The 23,761-nt window shown below is 37.4% G+C and overlaps 1 protein-coding gene across 2 annotated transcripts in view; it reads right to left on the bottom strand.

Annotated features, from left to right (window-relative positions):
- The window catches only part of LOC145293721 (G-protein coupled receptor GRL101-like), a 761,328-nt gene that overhangs the window by 529,491 nt on the left and 208,076 nt on the right, over positions 1-23,761 (bottom strand). For both annotated transcript variants that reach the window (XM_080140164.1, XM_080140165.1), the window contains exon 7: positions 22,272-22,403. In XM_080140164.1, the coding sequence (XP_079996290.1) occupies positions 22,272-22,403 (132 nt within the window). The remainder of the gene's footprint in view (positions 1-22,271; positions 22,404-23,761) is intronic.

Here is a 23,761-nt window from a genome sequence, read left to right as displayed (position 1 = left end):
AGGGGGACCTGGATCGCTTGGCTAGCGTGCTATACGCAGGTCAGGTAGTTAGAGCTAGGTTAAACAGTCTCCAACGAAGCCATGAACGTTGACGCTGTTGAGCGAAAGGCCGCCCTAAGACGCGGCTCGGATGGGTACATTCGGGAGGTGAAAAACCTGGAAGGGCGCTCTCTCGTGTCGGCACGGGAGATCTGCAATAGGTTTCGGCAACATTTGGAGGAGCGCTTCACCCAACTACCCAGACTCCGCGGCCAGGAGTTTGGCAGCTATTTAGCTGGCTCGCCCCGCCTTACTGCGGCCCGAGCGGCTAGCTGCGAGGGGATGGTTACGGAGCGTGAGGTCATTACTGCGTTGAAGCAGATTGGCCGCAACAAATCTCCGGGGCTCGATGGTTTGCCCTACGAACTGTTCTTTAGGCTGTCGCCCATGTTTGTGCCCCTTTCTGACGGGCGTGTTTAACCACTGGTTTGCCCAGGGCTCGATCCCGAGGCAGGTTACCAAAGGAGTGGTCACGCTTCTGAAGAAGGGGGGTCAACATGGAGGGGGAATCTAGACGACTATAGGCTCATAACTCTGCTTAACGCAGATTTCAAGATTTTGGCCTGCGTTCTTGCGAACCGACTGCAGGTTGGTATCGTGACCCCGCGGTAGTGGTGCAAGTAAACGGTAGGTTGTTGGAGTCCTTTGGGGTCTCCCAGTCGGTGCGGCAGGGTTGCCTGCTGTCGCCTCTGTTGTATGTTCTGGCGTTCGAACCCTTCCTTCGCAAATTAAGGGACGAGGCGGCGAGACCAGTCCTGCGCGGCATAACTTTACCTGGCGGCAAATTTGCCAGGGTGTCCGCGTACGCTGATTACGTCACTGTGTTCGCTGCAAGGCGTAGCGACATTAGAGCGGTGATAGAGGTTGTCACAGGGGCCGTGATCAATCACAGCAAATCCGTTGGCCGGCGGTTGGGCGCCTGGAACGGGGTAAACTCGCTTCCAGGTGCGTTCGGCTGGACTGATGGTCCGGTAAAGATCCTTGGAGTGTGGTTCGGGCCGGACTTCCAGCTGGACAAGAATTGGTCGGAAGTACAAACGAAGGTCGAGTCGTCAGTAGGGACTTGGATTCGTAGGGGACTGTCCTCGAAGGGTCGCACGGAGGCATGTGCTACATACGTGTTTCCGTTGATCCTTTACCGCTTGTCTGTACTTCCCTTGCCTGCGGATCGCTGTAAGGCTTTAAAGCACCTTCTTTTCAAACTTCTTTGGATGGGAGGAAAGCCGTATGTTCGCAGACAGGTCTGTACGCAGAGGCTTAGCGAGGGAGGCTTGGGAATGCCGGACTTGAAAAGTCACAAGCACGCAGAAAGACTGGCGTTCCTGAGTCGAACACTGATGGAGGGAACGCACTGGGTACCAGTCGTGGACTGAGCTTTTCTGCGGCTCATATCCGCCCCTGCCGCTGAAGGTCGTAGAAGACCGGCGGGGGAACGGTGTTTCCTGACCGAATGCCGAGCCGCCTTTAGGAGGAGTTAGTGGTCGGTACCGCAAAATATCCGCTGGTGGAGCGGCTAGATCTGTCGAGGGGGGAAGTTCTCTCGCTGTGGAGTTGGGCGCATGCCAGTAGCTTTATAAATAATGCGGAATATTCCATAACATGGAGGCTAGTCTGGAACGTGCTGCCACTCTTTGGCAGACTAGCCAGGGATTTCAGGGATAGTGAACATTATTATCCCCCGCTGCAATGACGAAGAGGAGCAGGAGACGAGAGAACACGCGTTCTTTCTTTGCAGCGGGGTGCGGAGTCTCTGGGAGTATGTCGGAGAGGTAACGGCTCGCATCGACCCCGAGCGGTCAGTGCCACTTGATTTAGCGTACGTTGTTGACAATGTGAACCCGCCGTTTGACAGGGAGAAACGGGCGGTGTTTCTAGCGATCCTAGCAGTAGCTTGATTAGTGACGTGGGTTACACGTCTGGGCATTGTCTATGAGGGGCGATCTGTTTCGGATCAGGATCTGGTCGTTTATTTTAAACATCAACTTAAAATAAAGATCAGATGTAATTGGAAAAGATTGCACCGCATAGACTTTAATAGGAGATGGGTGCACAACACTAGTTTGTGCATCCGACGAGGGGCTAGGTTCGAGTTCGTGTTTCAACCCTAGTGGTATTGGTCCTAAGGTGCTGAGGTTTCATAATTTTCTGGGAACCCAGCCCTTTATGACTTTAATATAAGGTTCACCTTATAAGATGGGTCGGAGTAGGCTAGATAGGAAAGTAACCACCCATAGTGGATAGTTTTGTGCTTTATTAGGGCCTAGACTAGGGTAGTATGCGTGTTGATCCTGTTCCTATAGTCTTTTATTTTTTCGATAGGTGGTAATAGGGGAGCTTCCAAAGATGCCCAATTCACTTGCTTTGTTTTGTCCCGGCCCTGTTTTTGCCCATTACGAAGTTTATCTTGGAAGACGCCATCCATCCCTGTGGACCCCAAACCCAAATTATTTTTCACACCGTCCCTTAGGTCCTCCCCTCCCCTCTAGGGAACGACCTGCTTGCTTTCACCTCTTCCCCCCGGGGGAAGAGGATGGGAAGACAGTTGGCGTTTCACATGACAGACCAGCTGTTAGGTAGGGAGGGTCCCCTTACTAATCCCCCCATAGGCATTTTGTTTATTTGTTTTCTATTTCTTTCTTTTTGGGTGTTTTCTAGTTTGACCCCCTCCCCATCATCTCACCCCCATTATAAAAAAACATCCTTTGTTGGACTGAGGTACACCGCCTGGGTAATACCTAGGAGGTCCAACCTCCCAGGCCTTGCCACCGGGCTTTCCGGTGGGGCAAGTTTATTGCTGCTGCCTGAGGCGCCCCGACCGGGGAATGCCGACGGGGTTACTCAGGCAATTTTTAAAATTGCAGGAGTGCCCCTCCTTTAGGGGAGCCTGCGGGGTTCCCACTTTCCAGGCCTTGTGCCAAATAATTCTGAGGTGGGCAGCATTTAAATAACTACCCCATTACAACTCTGTTTTGATGGGATGTGTCTCCTAGCGGCTTCGGCTGCAGGGAGACCGGGTAGTACAAGTCAAGGATTCGTCACTTGACACTCAGCCCAACAGGTTAGGGGCCGGAAACCGGTCCAGCACCTGTTGGACTGAGGTACACCGCCTGGGTAATACCTAGGAGGTCCACCCTGCCAGGCCTTGCCACCGGGCTTTCCGGTGGGGCAAGTTTATTGCTTGCTGCCTGAGGTGCCCCGACCGGGGAATGCCGACGGGGTTACTCAGGCAATTTTTAAAATTGCAGGAGTGCCCCTCCTTTAGGGGAGCCTGCGGGGTTCCCACTTTCCAGGCCTTGTTCCAAATAATGCTGAGGTGGACAGCATTTAAATAACTAACCCATCAAAACACCAAAATATTGCAACACAATGTACACGTGATTTGTTCGAATCTAATCGTTGCCACACTGGGGCATATGTTTCAGATTTCCGCCGTGTGCTCTTGAATCCTCGTTCGCTATTTTTATATCGTAATTTCAATATAAGCAAACATTAAATGTGAGGTGGAATAATTAATCGAATAACTAGTTCGGAAATACAAGGATGTTTATTGTATTAATAGTACAAAAAATAATGTAGTTTATATATATATATATATATATATATATATATATATATATATATAAGTGAACGTGACTGTGTGTATCTGTGTACATTTTCCATCGCAATAACTCTGTCAATTTTTAGTCTACGGACTCGAAATTTGTTATACAGAGTACTGACATTTGGGAAAATCTATGTGATCTGTTTTCCGCCAGAAATTTGTCTGTTAAGGGGTCAAAATTCAACGATTTGACCTTTGGGGACTCTACCAAACTCCTCCCACAATTTTTGGTCTAAACACTTGAAATTTTTAATATAGGTCCCTTGGTCATGGATCTAACTTAATAACTCGATTTGAACCCACAACAATAATTTTTAAAGGGTCATAACAAGGGTCAAAATTTAAAAATTGACCTTTTTTTTTTTTTGCTCAGCATACACCACCAAACACCCGGGTAACCCCGGGCTGAAATGCTAGTATATATATATATATATATATATATATATCAGACGTATATAGTTCAGCTGTTCGAGGAAAGAAACTATAAGAGTAAAATTTTTTTTTCATTTAGAGACGTCAACGGTGAAGGGTGTGATATTGTAGCAAAGCGGTTTTGTCATATACATATATATATATACATATATATATATATATATATATATATATATATATATATATATATATATATATGTGTGTGTGTGTGTGTGCGTGTGCGTGTATGTGTGTATGTGTGTGTAGGTCGGTAAGTTGGACTTCTGCTCATTCGTAATCCCCTGCCTGTTAAATTTCTCCTTTCTACCATTCTGTCTTTCAATTCACGACTAGCTACAATCTTTCATTATAACATTATGCTAACTTTTCCAATCTGGAAGTAGATCGACAGCTCCCCACCAGTTTCTTCCCATTGCAATCAAATCTCTCGATTTTTTATTTCCAGATTATTTTTGGCCCTTTTGTCCTTTTTTTTTTCATTAAGTGTCCATTTGCTTGCAATTCTCTCTTAGGGTATATACGAGCCAACTCCGGCATCGTTTGTAGATTATTGACGATACTAACTAGTGGCTAGTTCGATTTCTGACTTTAAACAATCAAAAATTATAATAAAGTTGACTTGTCTTAATACGTTACTGCAGTTTCATTGTTTATCTTATTTTCGGGAGTGGACAGTTGCAGAGAATTGCATGCAGATTAAGACGCATTTTGCCATTCAGACTACTGTTATAAGGGTTCCATTCACGGGGGATATCCTGGGGGGATGTAGGTAGGATGTCTATTCATATTAAATTTAACTCTTTGAATGTTGCTGCACTATGGGATATTGGAAGTAGGGAAGATATTCAATTTCAACCGGTTCGTAGAAAGTAGTTACTGAAGTAGAAAGTTTTCCTACATTTGAGAACCTCTATAGTTAATATAGTGAGGTTCCGTTGCAATCGGCTTGGTTGAGTATAATTACGTTGAGAAAATTCAAATGTCTTTAGTTCATCGGAATACATTCCCTCTGGATACTTGTAAAGCAAGTAAATAGATGCAATATGGCGACGATGGGGAGAGTGTTTCGAGCTTGAAACGGAGCAGATTCTATTACGTTATTCTTTTTTGCACACTATCTAATACGGGAGAGACTAGCGATTCGTGCATCATCCCATATATAGTCTAAATATTCTATGAATGTGCGAATACTGGCTTTATAAAGACAATAGCAGGGCGCTCTGCGTTGCCCGATCATAACTACGCTTAAATACGATATTTTATCTTATGCAGATATTGTATTTTCAATTATACAACTGTTGTGGAAGGATCCACTAAATTAGCATACGTGGGACGTTAACCATATAAATATGGTTGGTACCATAAAGACAGGAGAGACCCAGCGGGAGGCCTAACGAGAAACTCAGTGAGACAACAAGATCAAGAGTCGAGGACTACCGAGCCGACATGTTCTCCACAGGTCTTTCCATGGCTTTACTAATGGACCCTATGAAAATATTGTATATACTTTTTTTGCTCTTAAGATATCTGTTCTATTTTACATCTTGTGTTTTAGTTATTTATTTCCAAGTGTTCAGTTGAGTTTCAAAAATGACGATGAGGTGCGAAAGAACCATTAAGAATTAAGAACCTTTAACAATTGGAGGAGTTATTGAAGAACCGAGGCGGAAGAGAAAACATTATTAATTAAAAGCCGATACCTTTACGAATGCGTAGAAAGAGTATGACAGATGCAGAAAAAAGTCCAACCATAACTTAACGACGAAGGATTTAGAACTTCATGATATTTAAAAGTCGTTAAAGGACGACTGAACTTTAAAGAATTTTAACTCAGAAAAAAATTAAAATATGACATTACACTTAACAACTGTGACCTTACAAAGAAAAATGTTATCTTCAACGATACACCTGTAAACTAGCTCGACTACTAAAACATACACGGGATTAAAAGTACACTCAAAATATACCGTATCAATTTAGAAAATGTAACTAACTTTAAAAATTTCTTTTCTTTTTTTTTTTGTTCAAATCTATAGCGATGAATTTACCGCTGATAATAAATCAGAATCGGAAGTGTTGTCGTTAAAATACGCGAACAGTAGTACAGTGAAAAAGAAAGAACGGACAAAGAACAATTTCTAAAAAGAAGTTACAAAAACTTTTTTTTTGTGTTTCAGGTGAAGTAATTCATACTTGCAAAGAGTAAAAAAAAAAATTCATACTTGCAAAGAGTAAAAAAAAAAATTCATACTTGCAAAGAGTAAAAAAAAAAAAAAATCCACTGACAGAGTCTGTTCACAAAACATAAAAGAATATCAAAAGTTGATTATCACGGACTTACGGATGTAAAAAGCAAGACATGAAATGAAAAAGACGTAAATTGTCTTAAATTTTTCTCAACTTATATTTGTGGGTTACACAAATTAAAAGTATATGAACAAATTGCTGTATTGTTACAACAATAAAAAATGGAAGACAGTAAAAATATCGCGAAAAACAAGATAAAAGACTAGAAAAACAGAAAGTAACACGCAAACATGACAGGACATTAAAAAAGCAGAAAAGAAAAAAAAAGTCCGGAAATTTTCACACCTGGTTTTGGAAGATGTAACAAGTTTGAAGCCAAATTTGAGCTCAAAGAAAATGCTATGCAAAATTAAAAAAAAAAACAAACTTAACGTTTCTTTCGCAAGAGTAGAAAAAATAAGCGAAGAACTTGATAGATTGGAAGAAAATGGGGATTATATCAAAAGTAGAAACTAATTCATAGGCTACTCCGATTGTGTGGATCAAGAAGAAATCGACCAAAATTAGTCTGCGTGGAATTTGTGACAGGCTCAAACTCGGTTATTAAGGATTACCATTACCCGTTGCCAAGTCCAGAGGAGCTTTTTATCAAGCTGAATGGCGGATATATATTTTCAAAAATCGACTTATCGGACGCTTATCTCTAAATTCCCTTTGAAGAGGAATGTTCGAAGTTACTAGGGATAAACACTCATAGAGGGTTATTCAAATTCAACAGGCTTCCGCTGGGTATTAAAGTGGCACCTACCATTTTTCAACAATCCATGAACGTCATGTTGGATGAGTTTGACTTTGCGTGCGTTTACTTAGACGATACCATAGTAAGGAGCGCAACAGTCGACGAGCATTTACAGCATTTTATTCAAGTATTTAAAAAAATCAAGACACTGGAGTTAAAGTCAAAGAGTCAAAGTGCGAATTTAGTTTGGAGGAAATTAAATATTTAGGACAAATAATCAACAAAAATGGCAGACTTACAGATCCGGACAGGTCCAATGCAATTAGAGACATGTCAGCGCTCACTAATGGGGCGACGCTACAAAGTTTTCTCGGGTTCGCTTATTACTATCAAACGTTCATTAAAGGTATGCACACTCTCAGAGCTCTGTTCAATGACCTATTTAAATAAGACAAGGCATGGGAATGGACAGTAGAGTGTCAGAAAGCCTTTGAGAAAATCAATAAAATGCTTACATCCAACCTCTTTTTAATCCATTATAATCCAAAAACTGGGTATTGTAATGGCAAGTGACGACAGTTCATACGGCGTAGGAGCGTGTATCCAACACATAATGCCAGATGATTCAAGGAAACCAATTGCACACGCTTCTAGAACACCTTCGAACAGGGAGAGAGTATTCACAGATCAAAAAAAGAGGCTTTGAGCATCATTTCTGCCATAAATAAATTTCATAGATACATCTACGGCAGGCACTTTATGCTGGAAACGGATCATAAAACTCTGACCACTATCTTTGGGTCGAAGAACGGTTTATCCCTTTATACGGTAAATCGATATATCAAACGGGGGTACTATTCTTCTCAACTATAAATTTCACATAAAGCATCTATCATCTAAACACGGACAGTTTATCAAGACTCGTACAGATTCAAGAAGAAACATTCGAAGAATCTATTATTGCAACTATCAGAGCAGATGATGAGGTAAAAAGCATGATAAACAACATTGTAAGAGAACTGCAAGTTATACTAAATGAAATAAAAAAGAGGTTGAAAATGATGATTTCATTTTAGACACAAAAAACAAATTTGTAACAAATGATCAATATGTGACCGAGCTTTATTATATAGTGAAAGAGTAATAGTTCCGAAAAAGTTTCAGAAAAGAATACTGCGGGGCTTTCACATCGGTCACTTAGATATCAATAGAACAAAAAGCTTAATGCGGAGTTTTGTATATTGGAAAGACATGGATGTGGATATTGCAAACATGGTTCATCGATGTAAAGGTTGTGCGTTAGTAACAAAGGAACCACCCATAGTACACAAACCATGGCTCAAAACGAATCACCTGTGAACAAGATTACACATGGATTTCGCTAGTCTATTAGAAGAATATTACTACTTAATAGGGGTAGATAGTTTTAAAAAATGACCAGACGTTCTGCACCGCAAGAAGCTTACGACCAATATCACAACAACCTTTCTACTATAACTATTTGCTCGGTTCGATGTGCCAGAGTGTATTGTAAGTGATAATGGGACGCTATTCACTTCCGAAAAATTTAAGGATTTCTGTGAGTTATACCAAATTTAACACATAACAACGCCGCCGTATCATCCGAGCTCCAACGGACTCGTAGAAAGATTTCTCGACACCTTAAAGCGCGCTTTGAAAAAAGTCTCTGGTGTTCCAACTGACAAGGCGTTTTAGAAGTTCCTATAAGTGTGCAGGATTATGTCTAACCAGATAACACTCTCAAACCAGTTACCAGCTGAACTAATGTTCGCCAGAAAAGTTAAGTCAGTGTTTGACAAACTCTTGCTGAAACAGAATATAGTAAAGAATACTTGGCATACATCTAGAAACAGATTCATCTCCGGAGAGTAGGTATTTTTCAAGTGCTACAAAAACAACGTTGCGTTCTTGGAGCAAGGTATAGATGATAAGAGAATAGAAGACTTGATTTACATAATTAAAGGGCCGGAAAAAAAGAGCATGAAGAGAGTATACCCGATGAGGAGGAAGATCCCATAGAATTAATTCATGAACTTTTTAAGTGAAACCTCCGCAAAATACTTTGGAACCAAGACAATCCAGTAGGAGACAAAAGTTAACGAACCCATTGGACGTGAATCAAAAACGTAAACGATACTAACATTACACTGATGGACATATTTATATAAAGTATGCAAATTGGACCTACGACGAAAATACCCCATTATCATCATTCCATATATGAAGCGATTTTGAAATCCAAAAGGGATTCCAAGGCTTGGGAGGTCGTGTTGTGGAATCTAATTAGTGTCAACCTAATAAATATAGTTTGTACCGTAAAGACGGGAGAAACCCGACGAGAGACTCAACAAGAGACCTAACGAGAGATCCAACGAAAGATTCAGAGAGACAAGGAGATCGAAAGTCGATGACTACAGAGCCGACACCTTCTCCAGGGACGGTATTCCCATTACTATACCAATAGACTCTATGTAAATATTGTATATACTATCTTGCTCTCAATATATCTGGTCCTGGATATGACCTTAAACTATATCCGATGGTGAGGCTCTAGCTTGCGGGGTTTGAGGAGTGTGGAGCCACCCTTTAATTACTATTGCTCCCAGGTCCACTCTGTCCCGGAGTGATAGTACCTGTTAGGGTCCCAACTATGGGTCAAATAGAAACCGACTTGGAGAAACAAATATGCTCTATTGAAACATTTTTTTTCAAAATCACTGGATTCGGCATTAAATAATTTGAAAAAGGTTGATATGCCGTAAAAAAAAACAACCACCCAACCATCAATATATCTATTCTATTTTACATTTTGCGTGTAGTTATTTATTTGCATGTGTTCAGTCGAGTTTCAACAACAACAACAACAACAACAACAACAACAACAACAACAACCTATAATAAAAAATATGACTTGGATGCCATCAGCTAGAATCCAAACATAAACATATAACTTTCTAGCGTTATGCGTAACTAACTGACCTAAATCCGTATGCATATCAACACTTTAAAAATGACGTTTATAAACGTATAACTGTATATTTGCCCATGCGTAGATAATACAAGTTTTAGTTGACTTATGCCTATCAAGATCTAATTTAATAGATTTGGTCCATTCGTAGCTTTTTTTACAGGCTAAAAAATAAGCATAATTAATTTCACAGGTCCGAACCGCTACGTATCAAGATTCATGTCTATAGATCAGATAGTGCCATTTTCATATATACCTTTCCGCGTAGACAGAGACAATATAATATCTATCTATCTATCTATCTATCTATCTATCTATCTATTTTCACCCGACGCGTATTTAAATAATTAAGCGAAGCCCCCTATTTATTTATATGTAAACAAATGATTGTCTGATAATCTGCTTGAATCAAATCTAATGAAATTACATTTTTTTGACAATGGATATAAATGTAATGCAATTACTAGTTATCACAAACGTGCAGAGTTTGAGCATACATATGACAAGGTATTAGAAACACAATAAATGTTATTAATTCCATATGTACACACACAAACTCACACACACATATATGTGTATTTGTGTGCGCGTGTGTGTGTGTACATATGATTAGTTTATTAGCTGGCATACTCAATAATTGACCGCATCATAATCGTGTATATTTGGGAAGTCCAGGTGCTGTATGTAGGAGGACGTCAACATCTCCCTGCAAAAGGTTGCAAAAAAACCCCCCAAAAAACTAACGTCGTCATCTCCACTAACAGGGATATACATGCCACTGTAGACCGCTTGTGAATTTCATACTCTCATAAAACATCTTCCTTCGGAGGAAGCCGGTTAAACCGTGAATAGGGTTGGTGCTGACTGCACACACTGAGTCCTGCTGCTACACCTAGGGTGTTCCAATGGCCACTTGATTGCACCAGGGTGTCATCAAACTCTTCAGCACATCAAGATACACTTTGGTGTTGACTTTCAAACCGACTTCGAAATGTGAGATGGGATGATGTGGTCTTCACTTAAAACTACACCAAAGGCCATAACTGTGGCCGGAAATGTTGTTTTCGTCACCTTGGTCACGTCTCTGTTTTTCGTAGCAATCCAGCGATGCATTTAAAAGGTGCTGGTAATGGATCTGCGTTTATAACTTCGATCGGTAGTGAGCATGAGTTCCATAGCGGCGCATCTCCAATCTCGTTCATTGAACATTACATCACTTTCTGACATAGTAGAAGGCTTTCATTGCTCTTGGGATATGTAAACATCTAGCAAAGTAGTAGATGGTTTGCAACAACAAAAAAAGGAAATCCGTTTTCATCAAACAGAAATGGAATCATGCTATGGCGATAGTTTTATCAGCCCACCCCGCATTAAACCTCTTTCTTATATCTGCAGCAGAAACGTTTCAAAACGGTGTTATGACTTGCATTAACAACAGGTTGTTGCCCATAGAATCGAAATTTTGACAGGGTGCGGGTAAAAAAAATGAAGATTTTAGGAACAAAGTGATTTCGTAATGTGTTTATATAAAATAAGTATGGTGAGAGAAGATCGATGGGAACAGCATTTTCTACAAATATAAGTTAGCGATAACCAGAAAAAAATCATGTATAATAAAATTCTAATAAAAAAGAATGGTAAAATCTTCAAAAGAGAAGTGAGAATATAAAGAAAAAGTAAATAGAAATTAAAAGAGAAAGAAATCTGAACGCTGCTGGAAGCTTATATTAATTGTTTATTACGAAAATATATTTATAAAATTTACGAGAATTAACATTTTCAAAGAGATCGTTAACTCAGCTGGTATTTTCCCAACCACGTTATATTTTTAGGTTTAAAAAGTTCTTTGTAAAAATACATTTTTTTTCTGCGGAAATTCGCTTAGTAAAAATATTCGTAGCAAATATTACGTAAAATAAAATACCTCATTCATACGGTTTTACATTAAGTTTGTAACAATCTGCGTTTATGAACTTAGAGAAGAAAAGTTAAAAATATGAACTTGCAGTGACAACAGGATGCCCATACAATCCAAACACATTAGTAGAAATACGCCTTTATATAAAAACTAGCATGGGTGCTCGGCGTTGCCCGGGTGTTTGGAGGTGTGCGTTGAGCAAAAAAAAAAAAAAAGTGGTAGTAGGAAGGCAGGCTCAAACCCGTATCGCGAAGGAGGGAAAGAACGGGGGAAAAACGTGACGTCTTTGCTGTTACGACTACCGCCAAACCGAAAGTGACGTAGGTTTAAATTAAGGCTAGACAATCGAAAAGATGGAATGATTTTCGAAAATATCGGCGAAAAAAGCGACTTCCCTGTAGAAAAGTGCCCAGTTGAAGATATTCTTGTTTTTAGCAAATTTGTCGATATTTGTCGTCTGAAAGGTCGAAATTCAAAAGGACACTAATCTAGTAAAAATGCGTCCTCTCATTCGAAAGATTTAGGCAGACATGCGAACATACATACATAATGATTGCAACGTCTCTTGTCAGACGAGTGCCACTCCCTCAGACATTTAAAATCCATGAGCCCAAATGCCTGAGGGAGTATCTATACAAAGATGATGTTACAGAGTCTTAGCTTTGTACGACAGCTAAGTCTCTCTCTCGGTTCAAAATGTTGAGATCCAGCAACAAGCAAGAGCAAGATAACCAGCAACAAATTAAACTGCAGACCAGCTTAATGCGGGTACTGGTCTTCCGCTTTATGTTTGTTTTTTAAATCAGAGAATTGCTTATCCTAGAAAGGTTGCCTTCACCACGGCTTACGGGAGTCCTTTCCACCCCAATACACATTCACACACACAAATATACACGGTGCTAGTTGGCCGTTGACCCAGAAAAAGAGTTCATTCGCCCTTTGGAAGGTCTACTTTTTAATCCTCCTCACCGCCCTCCTCACCAAACAAGTCTGGTGGGGGAACCAGTTTAGTCGCCGGTGACCCGACCATGAGGCAGGTAGTACTGGGTTACATGGTACTAGTAGCACATGACATGACCTGACATATACATACATACATACATACATTTATATATTGGTAACTCAAATTTTCGACCCAAACCGATTAAAAAGCTTGCCCTATCTTTGAATACCCTTTATGTAATATTTCCCATGTTTAGACCATGACTGAGGTATTTGGTCTAGACCCTTTCACATTTATTGTTTTGGGCTCAAATCAAGTTATTAAGTTAGATCCATGTCCAAGGAACCTGTATCCAAAATTTTAAGCGTTTAGACCAAAAAATTGGCGGATGAGTTTGGTAGAGTTCTCAAAGGTCAAATCGTTGAACTTTAACCCCTTAATAGATAAATTTCTGATCGAAAACGGATTACAAAGATTTTCCAAATCTCAGTACTCTTTATATCAAATTAGAAGTCTGTAGACTGAAAATTGACAGAGTTATTTCGTAGGGAAATGTACATAGACACACAGACTCAGACAGACTGACACTTTCACTTGCATATATATATATATATATATATATATATATATATATATATATATATATATATATATATATATATTATACTCTTACTAATGAAATACATTGTAATTATTTAATCACAGTAATCATAATATATCTCTCTAGATAAAGAGAAAGAGAGGGTAAGACACTGAGAGGGAAAGAATGAAAGATTGTGAGAGATGTGGAATAAAGGTAAGAATGGATGCAAAAAAAGGTCTTAAAATACGAAAATATTTCCGGATAAAACATTTCGAGTAAGAAAGCAAAAACGTTGTTTAAGTCTTTGTTCGCAAATCAAATGGTTTAGATTGACGTTTTTTAGTAAAATCTATTTTACTTTCTGCTGGCCTAATTCTTCGGTTGAAAACAACGTGAACGAGAATTCTAAAAATGCGTCTATTTCATTTGTGTGCTTATCGGTGAGGGTCTTATTTAAAAATAAAACGTTTGGAGCGTCCCATCTATATAATCTTTTGCTTGTTCCTTCCAAAGTTCAATTCACGCTTTGGAAAAACAAAAAAACACAAACAAAAACAATTTTTGAAAGCCAAACTGATTTAAAATATGCCGAATTCGCATTGTCTGATGTTTAAAAAGCAACACTAGACTCCATATTATGTAGGTTCGATAATATATATATATATATATATATATATATATATATATATATATACATACATATAGATATATATACATATATATATATATATATATATATATATATATATATATATCCGCGTATATTTGCTTTTATAGTCCTTTGCTCGCTGTAGCATAAAACCACCAACTTCGTGCTTGCATGCTTGTTTGATTATGCAGGAAAAATAAGTGTAGACAACATTAAGGTAGTAAACGAAGTAATATATTTAGGAGAAATGAAAAAAAACCCCTCCATCCATCTATCCATTAAGCGCGGCCGTAGCCGAGATTGAACTCACTACACGAGTTTGTACTGTAACTCAAATCTTATCAGTAGCTGTATACTTGATACTTCGCCAGTGCTCTCAAGCGTATTTTAGTCGTGACACCATCACTAGATGAGGTACCTACCACGGCCTAAAAGAGCCCCATTAACTCTCAAGAGAAGGACAGACCGCACTAGTTTCTTAACGTGGTATTTTACCCCGAGATACATACAGCGCTTCGCCTTCATACGTTGTTTAACTTCGGTGATCTGGCGGGTACCGGTGTGTCGACGAGATATTACCGTATGGTTTGTGTGTAGTAAAAATGACTGTCTGTTGTAAAAAGGGCGGCCATATTTGTTAAAGTCTAGAGTGTTCCTTTCTTAAGAAAATGTGTATTCCCGATTAAGTAGTTTTTCAACTCGCAACCAATTAGAATTGACAGAAGTGAAGGAGGAGAAAACTTATTATTTTTCTTTACAAGAAAAGAAAAAGGTAATATTTTGTGTATGAATTTATTGAGCCAGTTACGAAGGTAGACAGAGTGGTATATGTATAATGTCTAAATAGTTGCCAGTATAGACTAATTGCGGTATGATGACTTTTGATTGAGAGGGAAAAGTAGTAAAAGTGATAATGTTTCTCGTAGGATGTAATGTAGAATTTTATTAGAACTAATAAAAGTGTATAAACGGGGTTCTAAAGTTACATAACATGGTGGATAATAGTTTAGACATAATAAATTCGTATGCAGTAATTTGGTCTAGTAGTGAAATTTTTGCAATCATTTTATTATATAGTACATTATTTTAAGTTTGACAGATTAGTGAACTTGCTAATTCAAACGTAAGCGTGGCAATTTGACGGAATTTGTATTTTAAACTTTAACATAAGCTTGAATCTAAACTAAAACAAATAACATGACTACAGAATTGTCGCCATAGAAAAGACGACATGATTCAATTTCTGTTTGAAGAAAACTCGTTTTCCTTTTTGTTGCTGCAGGCCATCTATTAGTTAGTCAGGTGTGTACAAATCTCAAGAGCGACAGGAACTTTCTATCATGTCTGAAAGTGATACAATGTTCAACGAGCAAGATCAAAGATGCATGCTTATAAAACTCATGCTCACTACAGATTCAAGTTATAAATTCAGACCATTCCATGCATCCCCAAAATGCAAATTAAGACAGTTCAACGCTTGAGGGCGTAGCTCAACGAAGCTACCGGCCAGGGTTATGGCCTTTGGTGTAGTTTTAAGTGAAGGCAACATCATGCCACCTCACATCTTTGAAGTCGGCTTTAAAGTCAATGTGTTGAAGGGTGTGGTGATCCCCTAGTCAAATCCAGTAGCCGCTGGTAGACCCTGGATTTGGCAGCACGACTTTGCATCGGCCCACAAGAGACTGCTTCGTTTTGTCATACGTTGAGAACATCACATACATAACCTCCTACAACATTTAAATCAGCCTGATCGCCGCTATCCGCCGAGAATTCGTCGAACTCCCACCGGAGCTTGTGGTAAAAACATGCTCCCAGTTCCGGACCCGTATCGAAACGGTGATTTAGGCTGATGGCGACTACATTGACTAGATGCAAGCTCTAATACATCATTAAGTTACCTGGATGGATTTATCATAAACAGTTTTAAAATAACGCCGTATCGTTGTTTTCTTAAAGGCAACAGCTTTATCGTTCTCCCTGTATTAACCTAAAAAACCTGGCTGATTAGCGTTATTGCTATTTACTACTTAAGCATGTCAAACAAATAAAAAAAAATGCTGTGTCAAATTTTAATATGACAGAGTGAGAGAACTACGTGAAAGTTCTATTGACGGACGGATCTATTTATCTTTAAACTTTGAAATAAGTAAAGAGGTATTAGGCCGCAATTGAAAATAGAGCCGAAAAAAAAAAATCAAACAACAAACAAAAAAAAAATGCCACTTAAGAGAAAATCTCTATTTTGAGTTGCATCTTTGGGAGAATTTGATAGCGGCTGCTTTATATATATCGTCTATTTGAAATTAATAGTAAAGCCAATTAAGCAAATTTTATTTTACCAAAATAACATTTTGACTTGAGGAAATAATGGACTATTTAAAAGCATATTTGATGTACTAGACTATTTGTAAGTAGTTTCGAATTAATATATATATATATATATATATATATATATATATATATATATATATATATATATATATATATATATATATATATACATTCGTTTTTCTTTTGTGTCTATTGATATTCATATTAAAAACTCTCTTTTCTATTCGTATTTATTTGCTTTCCCGCCGAAGCAAAATGTGACACGAGATCGTTTTTAATGTGGGGGGTTTACCAACTCCCCGAAAAAAAGGGACACTGATTGGGTACAAAAATAGTAATTGTCCCAGTATAGAGGGTTTTCCCCTCGATTGACTGGGACAAATTACCTTAAGTGCAGCATCTGCAGAACAGATAATTTTTTTTTACACGGTGGTCACCACTTATCAAGGCCCGGAAGCCACTCAGGGATAATATATTTTTTTCAGGGATAATACACCTTGATCCCGGCCCGAAGGCCAAGAACTCCATAAAAAAGGCAACCCTCTTTTATGTTAGTATTTATTTGCTTTCCCACTAAAGCAAAATGTGACACAAGGTCGGTTTTAAAGTGGGGGTAAAACCATCTCCCCGAAAAAAAGGGGGAAACGGCACTCTGGTTGGGTCCAAAAATAGTAATTGTCCCAGTATAGAGGGGTTTCCCTCCATTGACTGGAACAAATTACCTTAAGCACAGCATCTGCAGACCAGATACTACGCTTTCATTTCAGCCCGAAGGCCAAGAACAACAGGGTATTTATTTGCCCCCAACCGAGCAAATTAGGCACAAGTCCGATTTTTAAAGTAAGGATTTAAGGGGAAATGGGGACCAATTGCCCGGGGAGCTGGATAGTGAAAATTGGTATGAAGGGTTGCCTCTACATTGCCTCCAAATATGATCTTTGCTTGCAGTATCTGCCGGAATAGATACTACACTTTGATCCCGGCCCGAAGGCCAAGAACAACAGAAAAGAGGCAACCCTCTTTTCTATTTATCTAAAAAGAACATGCGATTTATTTATTTATTTTCATTATTATTATTATTATATTCCTTTCTTTCTTTTTTATTTATTATTTTATTTTTATTTTATTTTATTTTATTCTTTTTATTTATTTATTTTTTAATATATATATGGCTTGTGGAATATGATTCACTAGAGAGGATCTAACTAATTTGCCTATTCTTTTAAACATTCATTTTAATTAATTCCCTATTAGTTGCTTCGATTTTCTAATGGGATAATAATCTTTAGTTAACTATTACGTGTAATTATATCCATGCAGATATTCTACATGATTTATACTTGCATAATATTTGCGTAAAAAGTTTACAGTAAACACAATGTTTCCATATGTTTATGTATATGTATATATTTTTGTTTAATCTATCTATCTATCTATCTATCTATCTATCTATCTATCTATCTATCTATCTATAAAGTGAACGTGTCTGTGTGTGCGTCTGTGTGTGTACATTTCCCTACGAAATAACTCCGTCAATTTCCAGTTTACAGACTCGAAATTTGATGTATAGGGCACTAAGATTTGGGAAAATCGTTGCGATCGATTTTCGGCCAGAAATTTGGCTGTTAAGGCGTAAAACTTCAACAATTTGACCTCTACCAAACTCCTCCATCAATTTTGGGTCTTAGCGCTTAAAATTTTGGATACAGGTTTCTTGGACATAGATCTAACTTAATAATTTGATTTGAGCCCAAAACAATAAATTGTAAGGGATCATAATAGGGGTCAAAGTTAAAAAAATTGACCGCTTTTTTTTGCTCAACATACACCTCTAAACACCCGTGCAAGGCTGGGCTGAAATGCTAGTCTATATATCTATAAAAGTGAAAGTGTCTGTATGTCTGTGTGTGTGTATTTGTGTATCTGTGTGCCTGTGTGTGTACATTTCCCTACGCAATAACTCTGTCAATTTTAAGTAAGTTGATATACAGGGTACTGAGATTTGGGGAAATCGATGTGATCGGTTTTCGATCAGGGGTCAAAGTTCAACGATTTGATCTTTGAGAACTCCACCAAACTCCTCCGACAATTTTAGGTCTAAACACTGGAGATTTTAGTTATAGGTTTCTTGGACATAATAACTTAATGTGAGCCCAAAACAATAAATTTTAAGGGGTCATTATAGGGGTCAAATTAAAAAAAAATTACCTCTGCGTTTTCTATCAAATTACTCAGACAATTTCTGGTCGAAACATTTGAAATTTTACATAAAGGGTATTCAGAAATATGGCTAGAATTTTAATATGTTTGGGTCGAAAAAATTAGTTATCAATATATAAATGCATGTATGTTTGTATGTATGTATGTTTGCACGTCTGCCTGAAACTTTCTACAGAGGCGACGGATCTTTACAAGATCAGTATCGTTTAAAATTCGAGCTTTCAGACGACAAATATCGAAACATTGGCTAAAAACATTAAATCTTCACCTTCAACTGGGCAGTTTTTTACGGGTGGAGGTCGCTTTTTCGCCGATATTTTTGAAAGTCATCCTCTCCTTTCGATTGTCTAGCCTTAATTAAAAAATAAGTCACTTCCGGTTTCGCGGTGGTCGTAACAGCACAGACGTCAGGATTTTCCCGTTCTTTTCCTCCTTCGCGGTACGGGTTCGTCCCTGCCTTCCTACTACCACTTTTTTTTTGCTCAACATACACATCCAAACACTCGGGCCACACCGGGCTGAAATTGTCTAATATATAAATATAAGTGAAAATGTTTTTCTCTGCTTTTCCATACCAAACTAATCTGTCAATTGTTAGTCTACAGACTCAAGATTTGACACAAAGTGTATTGAAATTTGGTAAAAATTTTAATGTTTTTTTTTGCCAGAAATTTAGCTGTCAAGGGGTCAAAGACCAACGATTTGACCTTTAAAAACTCTACAAAACTTTTCCGCTAATTTTAGGTCTAAACGCTTGACATTGTAGATGTTGGTTACTTCGACAGAGATCAAAATATTTAATTTAATTGGAGCTCAAAACAATAAATATTAAGAGGTCAAAATTGAGGTCAAAGTTAAAAAAAAATAACTTCTCAGACAATTTTTAGTCTAAACATTGGACATTTTACGTAAAGTATATTCAGACATGGGGCAAGGTTTTAATCCGTTTTTGTCCGTAAATTTGGCTGCCAAGGAGTCAAACTTTAAAATCTTTTACCCTTGCGGTCTCTAGCAAAATATTCAGCCAATTTTGTGTCTAAACATTTGAAATTTTATATAAAGGGTATGTAGACATACAGCAAGCGTTTGAAGCAGTTTTGGACGAAAATTTGTCTGAAAGAGTTGAACTTTGCAGACTCTACCAAACTCCTCCGCCAATTTTGGTCTAAAGACTTGAAATTTTAGATATAGGTTACCTGGACAGACGTCAAACTTTTGATATATATATATATATATATATATATATATATATGCGCACATAAAGTCATGAAACAGTAGAAAGGGCCCGAGCAAAGCCGGGCTGAACTGCTTCAAAATGCTTCAATAAGTTTCTATGCTCTTTTGTACAAGCATTCAAAATTATCGCAATCTTGAAAATTTAGTATGGTATAACTTTTCATCTTATGAGATGACTGGCCAATTTTTATGATTTCAGCTGAAAAAGAACAGTTCGAGCAGCAGTTGCAATACACCCTATTAAAGCCTGATTATCAAAGCTGGTGATTTTAACATATGCAATCTGGACGTGAGAACTTTTTACTAAAGACCGGCGGCCACTCGAGGATAAGGGGTAATCAGTGTACAGTAGTCAATGGGAAACTGTCGTAGTAAGCGTCAGTAGCAAAAATTTGGTAAATTGGATTAGTCAAGAGGAAGGCTCATCAAGAAAGGTGATCATATTAAATCAGTGGGAATCAGGTAAACGTAACAGAGTTCAACAGGCATGCAATTCTACGAAATAAGCGTTGTTCATGAAATCTACGTTTAAGTTTTGGCACAGATAAATAGGTGGAGAAATTATTGATAGTGGTTTCAGAGGACGAGTATTTTTCATGAAATTAAGGCCAGGGGGGGCATAGATTTCAGCTCAGACAAGCACTTGCCATGAAAATAACGATAAAGCAGAGACAGGATCGCAACGTATTTTTTGTGGGAAAGAGTTTGAGGGGAAGAGAAAAGGGCTACGAAGTCTATTTTGAATAGTGTCAATGCAAAATAAGCTGCGCCTAGCAGGTTCTGCCCAGATGTAGCAACAGTACTCCATCCTTGGATGTGCTTGGCTTTTATACAGATAGAGAATTGCATCAGCATTAAGATATTTACTAGAGCGTAGAACGATGCCACTATTTTTCCAGCAGCCTTGGCAACGGATTTGATGTATGTCTTTCACCGCAGATCAGGAGTAAAAGTTCCGACCCAGAAATGACTAGTAAAATAAAACTAATGGAGTTCCGTGATAGAAGCTTTGCGTAAAGTTTCAAATTGAATAGCTAGTCGGAAAATTTTAACATTTGAAAATTCCAAAGTTCGAAAAAATGATTGAAGATTGTAGAAGAACTGAAATGGAAAAAAACATTTAAATGAGGTTGATAAATCCAAATATTGCAAAAGCTATGCACAAAGACACACACACACACACACACACACACACACACACACACACATATATATATATATACATAGAATATATATATATATATATATACATTGGTTACTACTCTAATAACTTTACGAATAACGGCTTTCACTTCTGACAGGAACTAGCTGATATAACCCATGAAAAAATATACACGTTATAATAATCAAACAAAATATAAATTATTCAAAACCAGTAAGATTAATCTATTCCAGACGATTAATCCAGAAGGATTGAAAAGTACTCGAACTTACGATAAAGATGGCGATTACATTAGCCAGTTTCTGCTAGTAGCGAAGACCGTTATTCGTAAAATTATTGAAATAATTACCTAATGAAAAATATACACGATATAGTGTATATATATATATATATATATATATATATATATATATATATATATATATATATATATATATATATTTGTTTACTGTTTTGGGGGAAATCATTCCTACAACGTGCTCGATTACAAAGAAAACGTTTTTCGATATAAGAGCTTAATATTTATTTATTTAATTGTACAGAAGTTCAGAAAAACATTGGTACCGTCGTTTTCAAACCCAACATTTACGTTTTACCATTAACTCGTCCCCTTTATATTGGGCTTGAAACCAACGGTACCAATGTTTTTCTGAACTTCTGTACAATTAAATAAATATATATATATATTATATATACACATATATATATGCATATATATATATATATATATATATATGTATGAATGTATTTATATACGTATATGTATGTGTGCGTGCGTGTGTGAAACTGCCTATTTTTATGCTTACCTAAAATTTGAAAAATGTCCAACAACCTCAACCTCGGATGTATCATATTTAAACTAATAATAACAATATATACACGATTTCGGTGTCGAATTGCCATTAATATTCTTTAATGTTACAGACTTTAACTCATCTTTTAATTTAATCATTTTAAGGGAATTTTGTGCGTGTATATCAAGATAGAAGAATGTGCTGGACGATAAAGAAAGACCTGAGAAGAGGAAGGGATAAAAACCGAGAGGGAAAAAGAGAGGCGAGTTGTATATATAAGTGGCAAAGAAAGAGAGAGGGATAAATTGTAATAAAACGATGAAACGATGTTCAAAATCAGAATGAAAGCCATGTCTTATCATTTTGTCATAATAAAAATATATCTTACAGCAAAAGAATTCATCAGTTCCAACTTTTGTATTCTTGCAGTCGTTGAAACCGTCGCAGAGAAATTCTTTAAGAATGCATCGTTGGCTCTTCCGGCAAATTGACTTTTCTCCCCATTGGCAAAATAAGGAATCTGGACAAATAAAAGAAAAGAAAAAAAAAGAGTTAATAAAAAAAAAAACTCATAATATTGGTATTTTTATCTCGTGAAAATATTCGGCTCTTGTAGGACAGAAACACACAAAAAAAAGGCAGTATTGCTATCGAAATATAACGCTCAGATGGCGCGATAGCTATTTAAGAAAAAGAACGAGTACTTTAGTTTTCGGTTTTAATTTCCAATTTTATTATTTGTTTCGTTAGTTTTGAATTTATTATTCAATATTAAATGCAATATTGTTATAAATAACTAAGTTCCTTCAATAAGTTTCCAGACTTTTTTGTACAAGCATTTAAAATTGTCGTAGACTCCTGAAAATTCAGTATGTTATTAGTATACATCTTCTAAGATTACTGACAATTTCTTTGTCTACAGATTCAAATGAACAGCTACAGCAGGAATTAGAATACACTGTACTAAAGCCTGATTGTCACAGCTGGTGAATTTCAAAATTGCAATCTGGACGTGAAGACACTTTAGAAGTACGATATGCAATAAAATTATGTTCTAAAACGCTACGGAATAATTCTAACTGCTTTTGGATCATCTTGCATGAATCAAAGCTCAGCCTTTGAGTGGCATAAGAGATTTAAGGAAGGCAGGGAGGTTGTGAGGAACTATGAAAGATTTGGGAGGAGTAAGGAAATCAAAACAGCAAAGCTAGTTGGCCAAATAAAGAGGTTCATGAATAAAGACCGTTGTGTGCCTATAGAGACAATAAGTGCACAGTATGATTTCAGTGTGGGTACTGCACATACACTTATTCGCGAAAGATTTGAGCGAAGTTTACCCGAAATGTGCTCCATGTTATCATAAACTTTTTGACCAAGGTGAGCATTAAGACAGTTCCACACCCTTCCACACAGTATTGAGCACTGTCTTCAGTTTTTATTAATTAACATTTCTACTATATGTATATATATATATATAAAATAAAAATGAAATAAAATAAAATTTCACGTGAAACCACCTTTTCTTCACACTATTCCCTTTGCTTCACTTTTTGTTATAAAGTAAGATCTTTGACTCACTTACAGTTTCATTAAATACGTTTGCAAGCAAAATCCGATCCCGCATTTTGCTAATTCCTACCCTCTTATGAGAAAGAAAAGTGTTCATTCGAAACTCCGCGGATTAAGGACTATCCACTTATTTAGTGTTTCCTTTTAAATTATATATGTTTTTAACCCTTTTCAAAGTGTTTTTTAACATGTTTTATTAACTATTTGCTCTTATATATATATATATATATATATATATATATATATATATATATATATATATATATATATATATATAGTCCAGATCTCGCTTCCTGTGAGTTATTAGTT

Source organism: Euprymna scolopes, chromosome 15, assembly GCF_053919585.1.
Source record: "Euprymna scolopes isolate OS-2025 chromosome 15, ASM5391958v1, whole genome shotgun sequence".
Lineage (NCBI taxonomy): Eukaryota > Metazoa > Mollusca > Cephalopoda > Sepiida > Sepiolidae > Euprymna > Euprymna scolopes.
The sequence above is the reverse complement of the archived record's forward strand: the minus strand, read 5'-3'. Positions and strand labels throughout refer to the sequence as shown.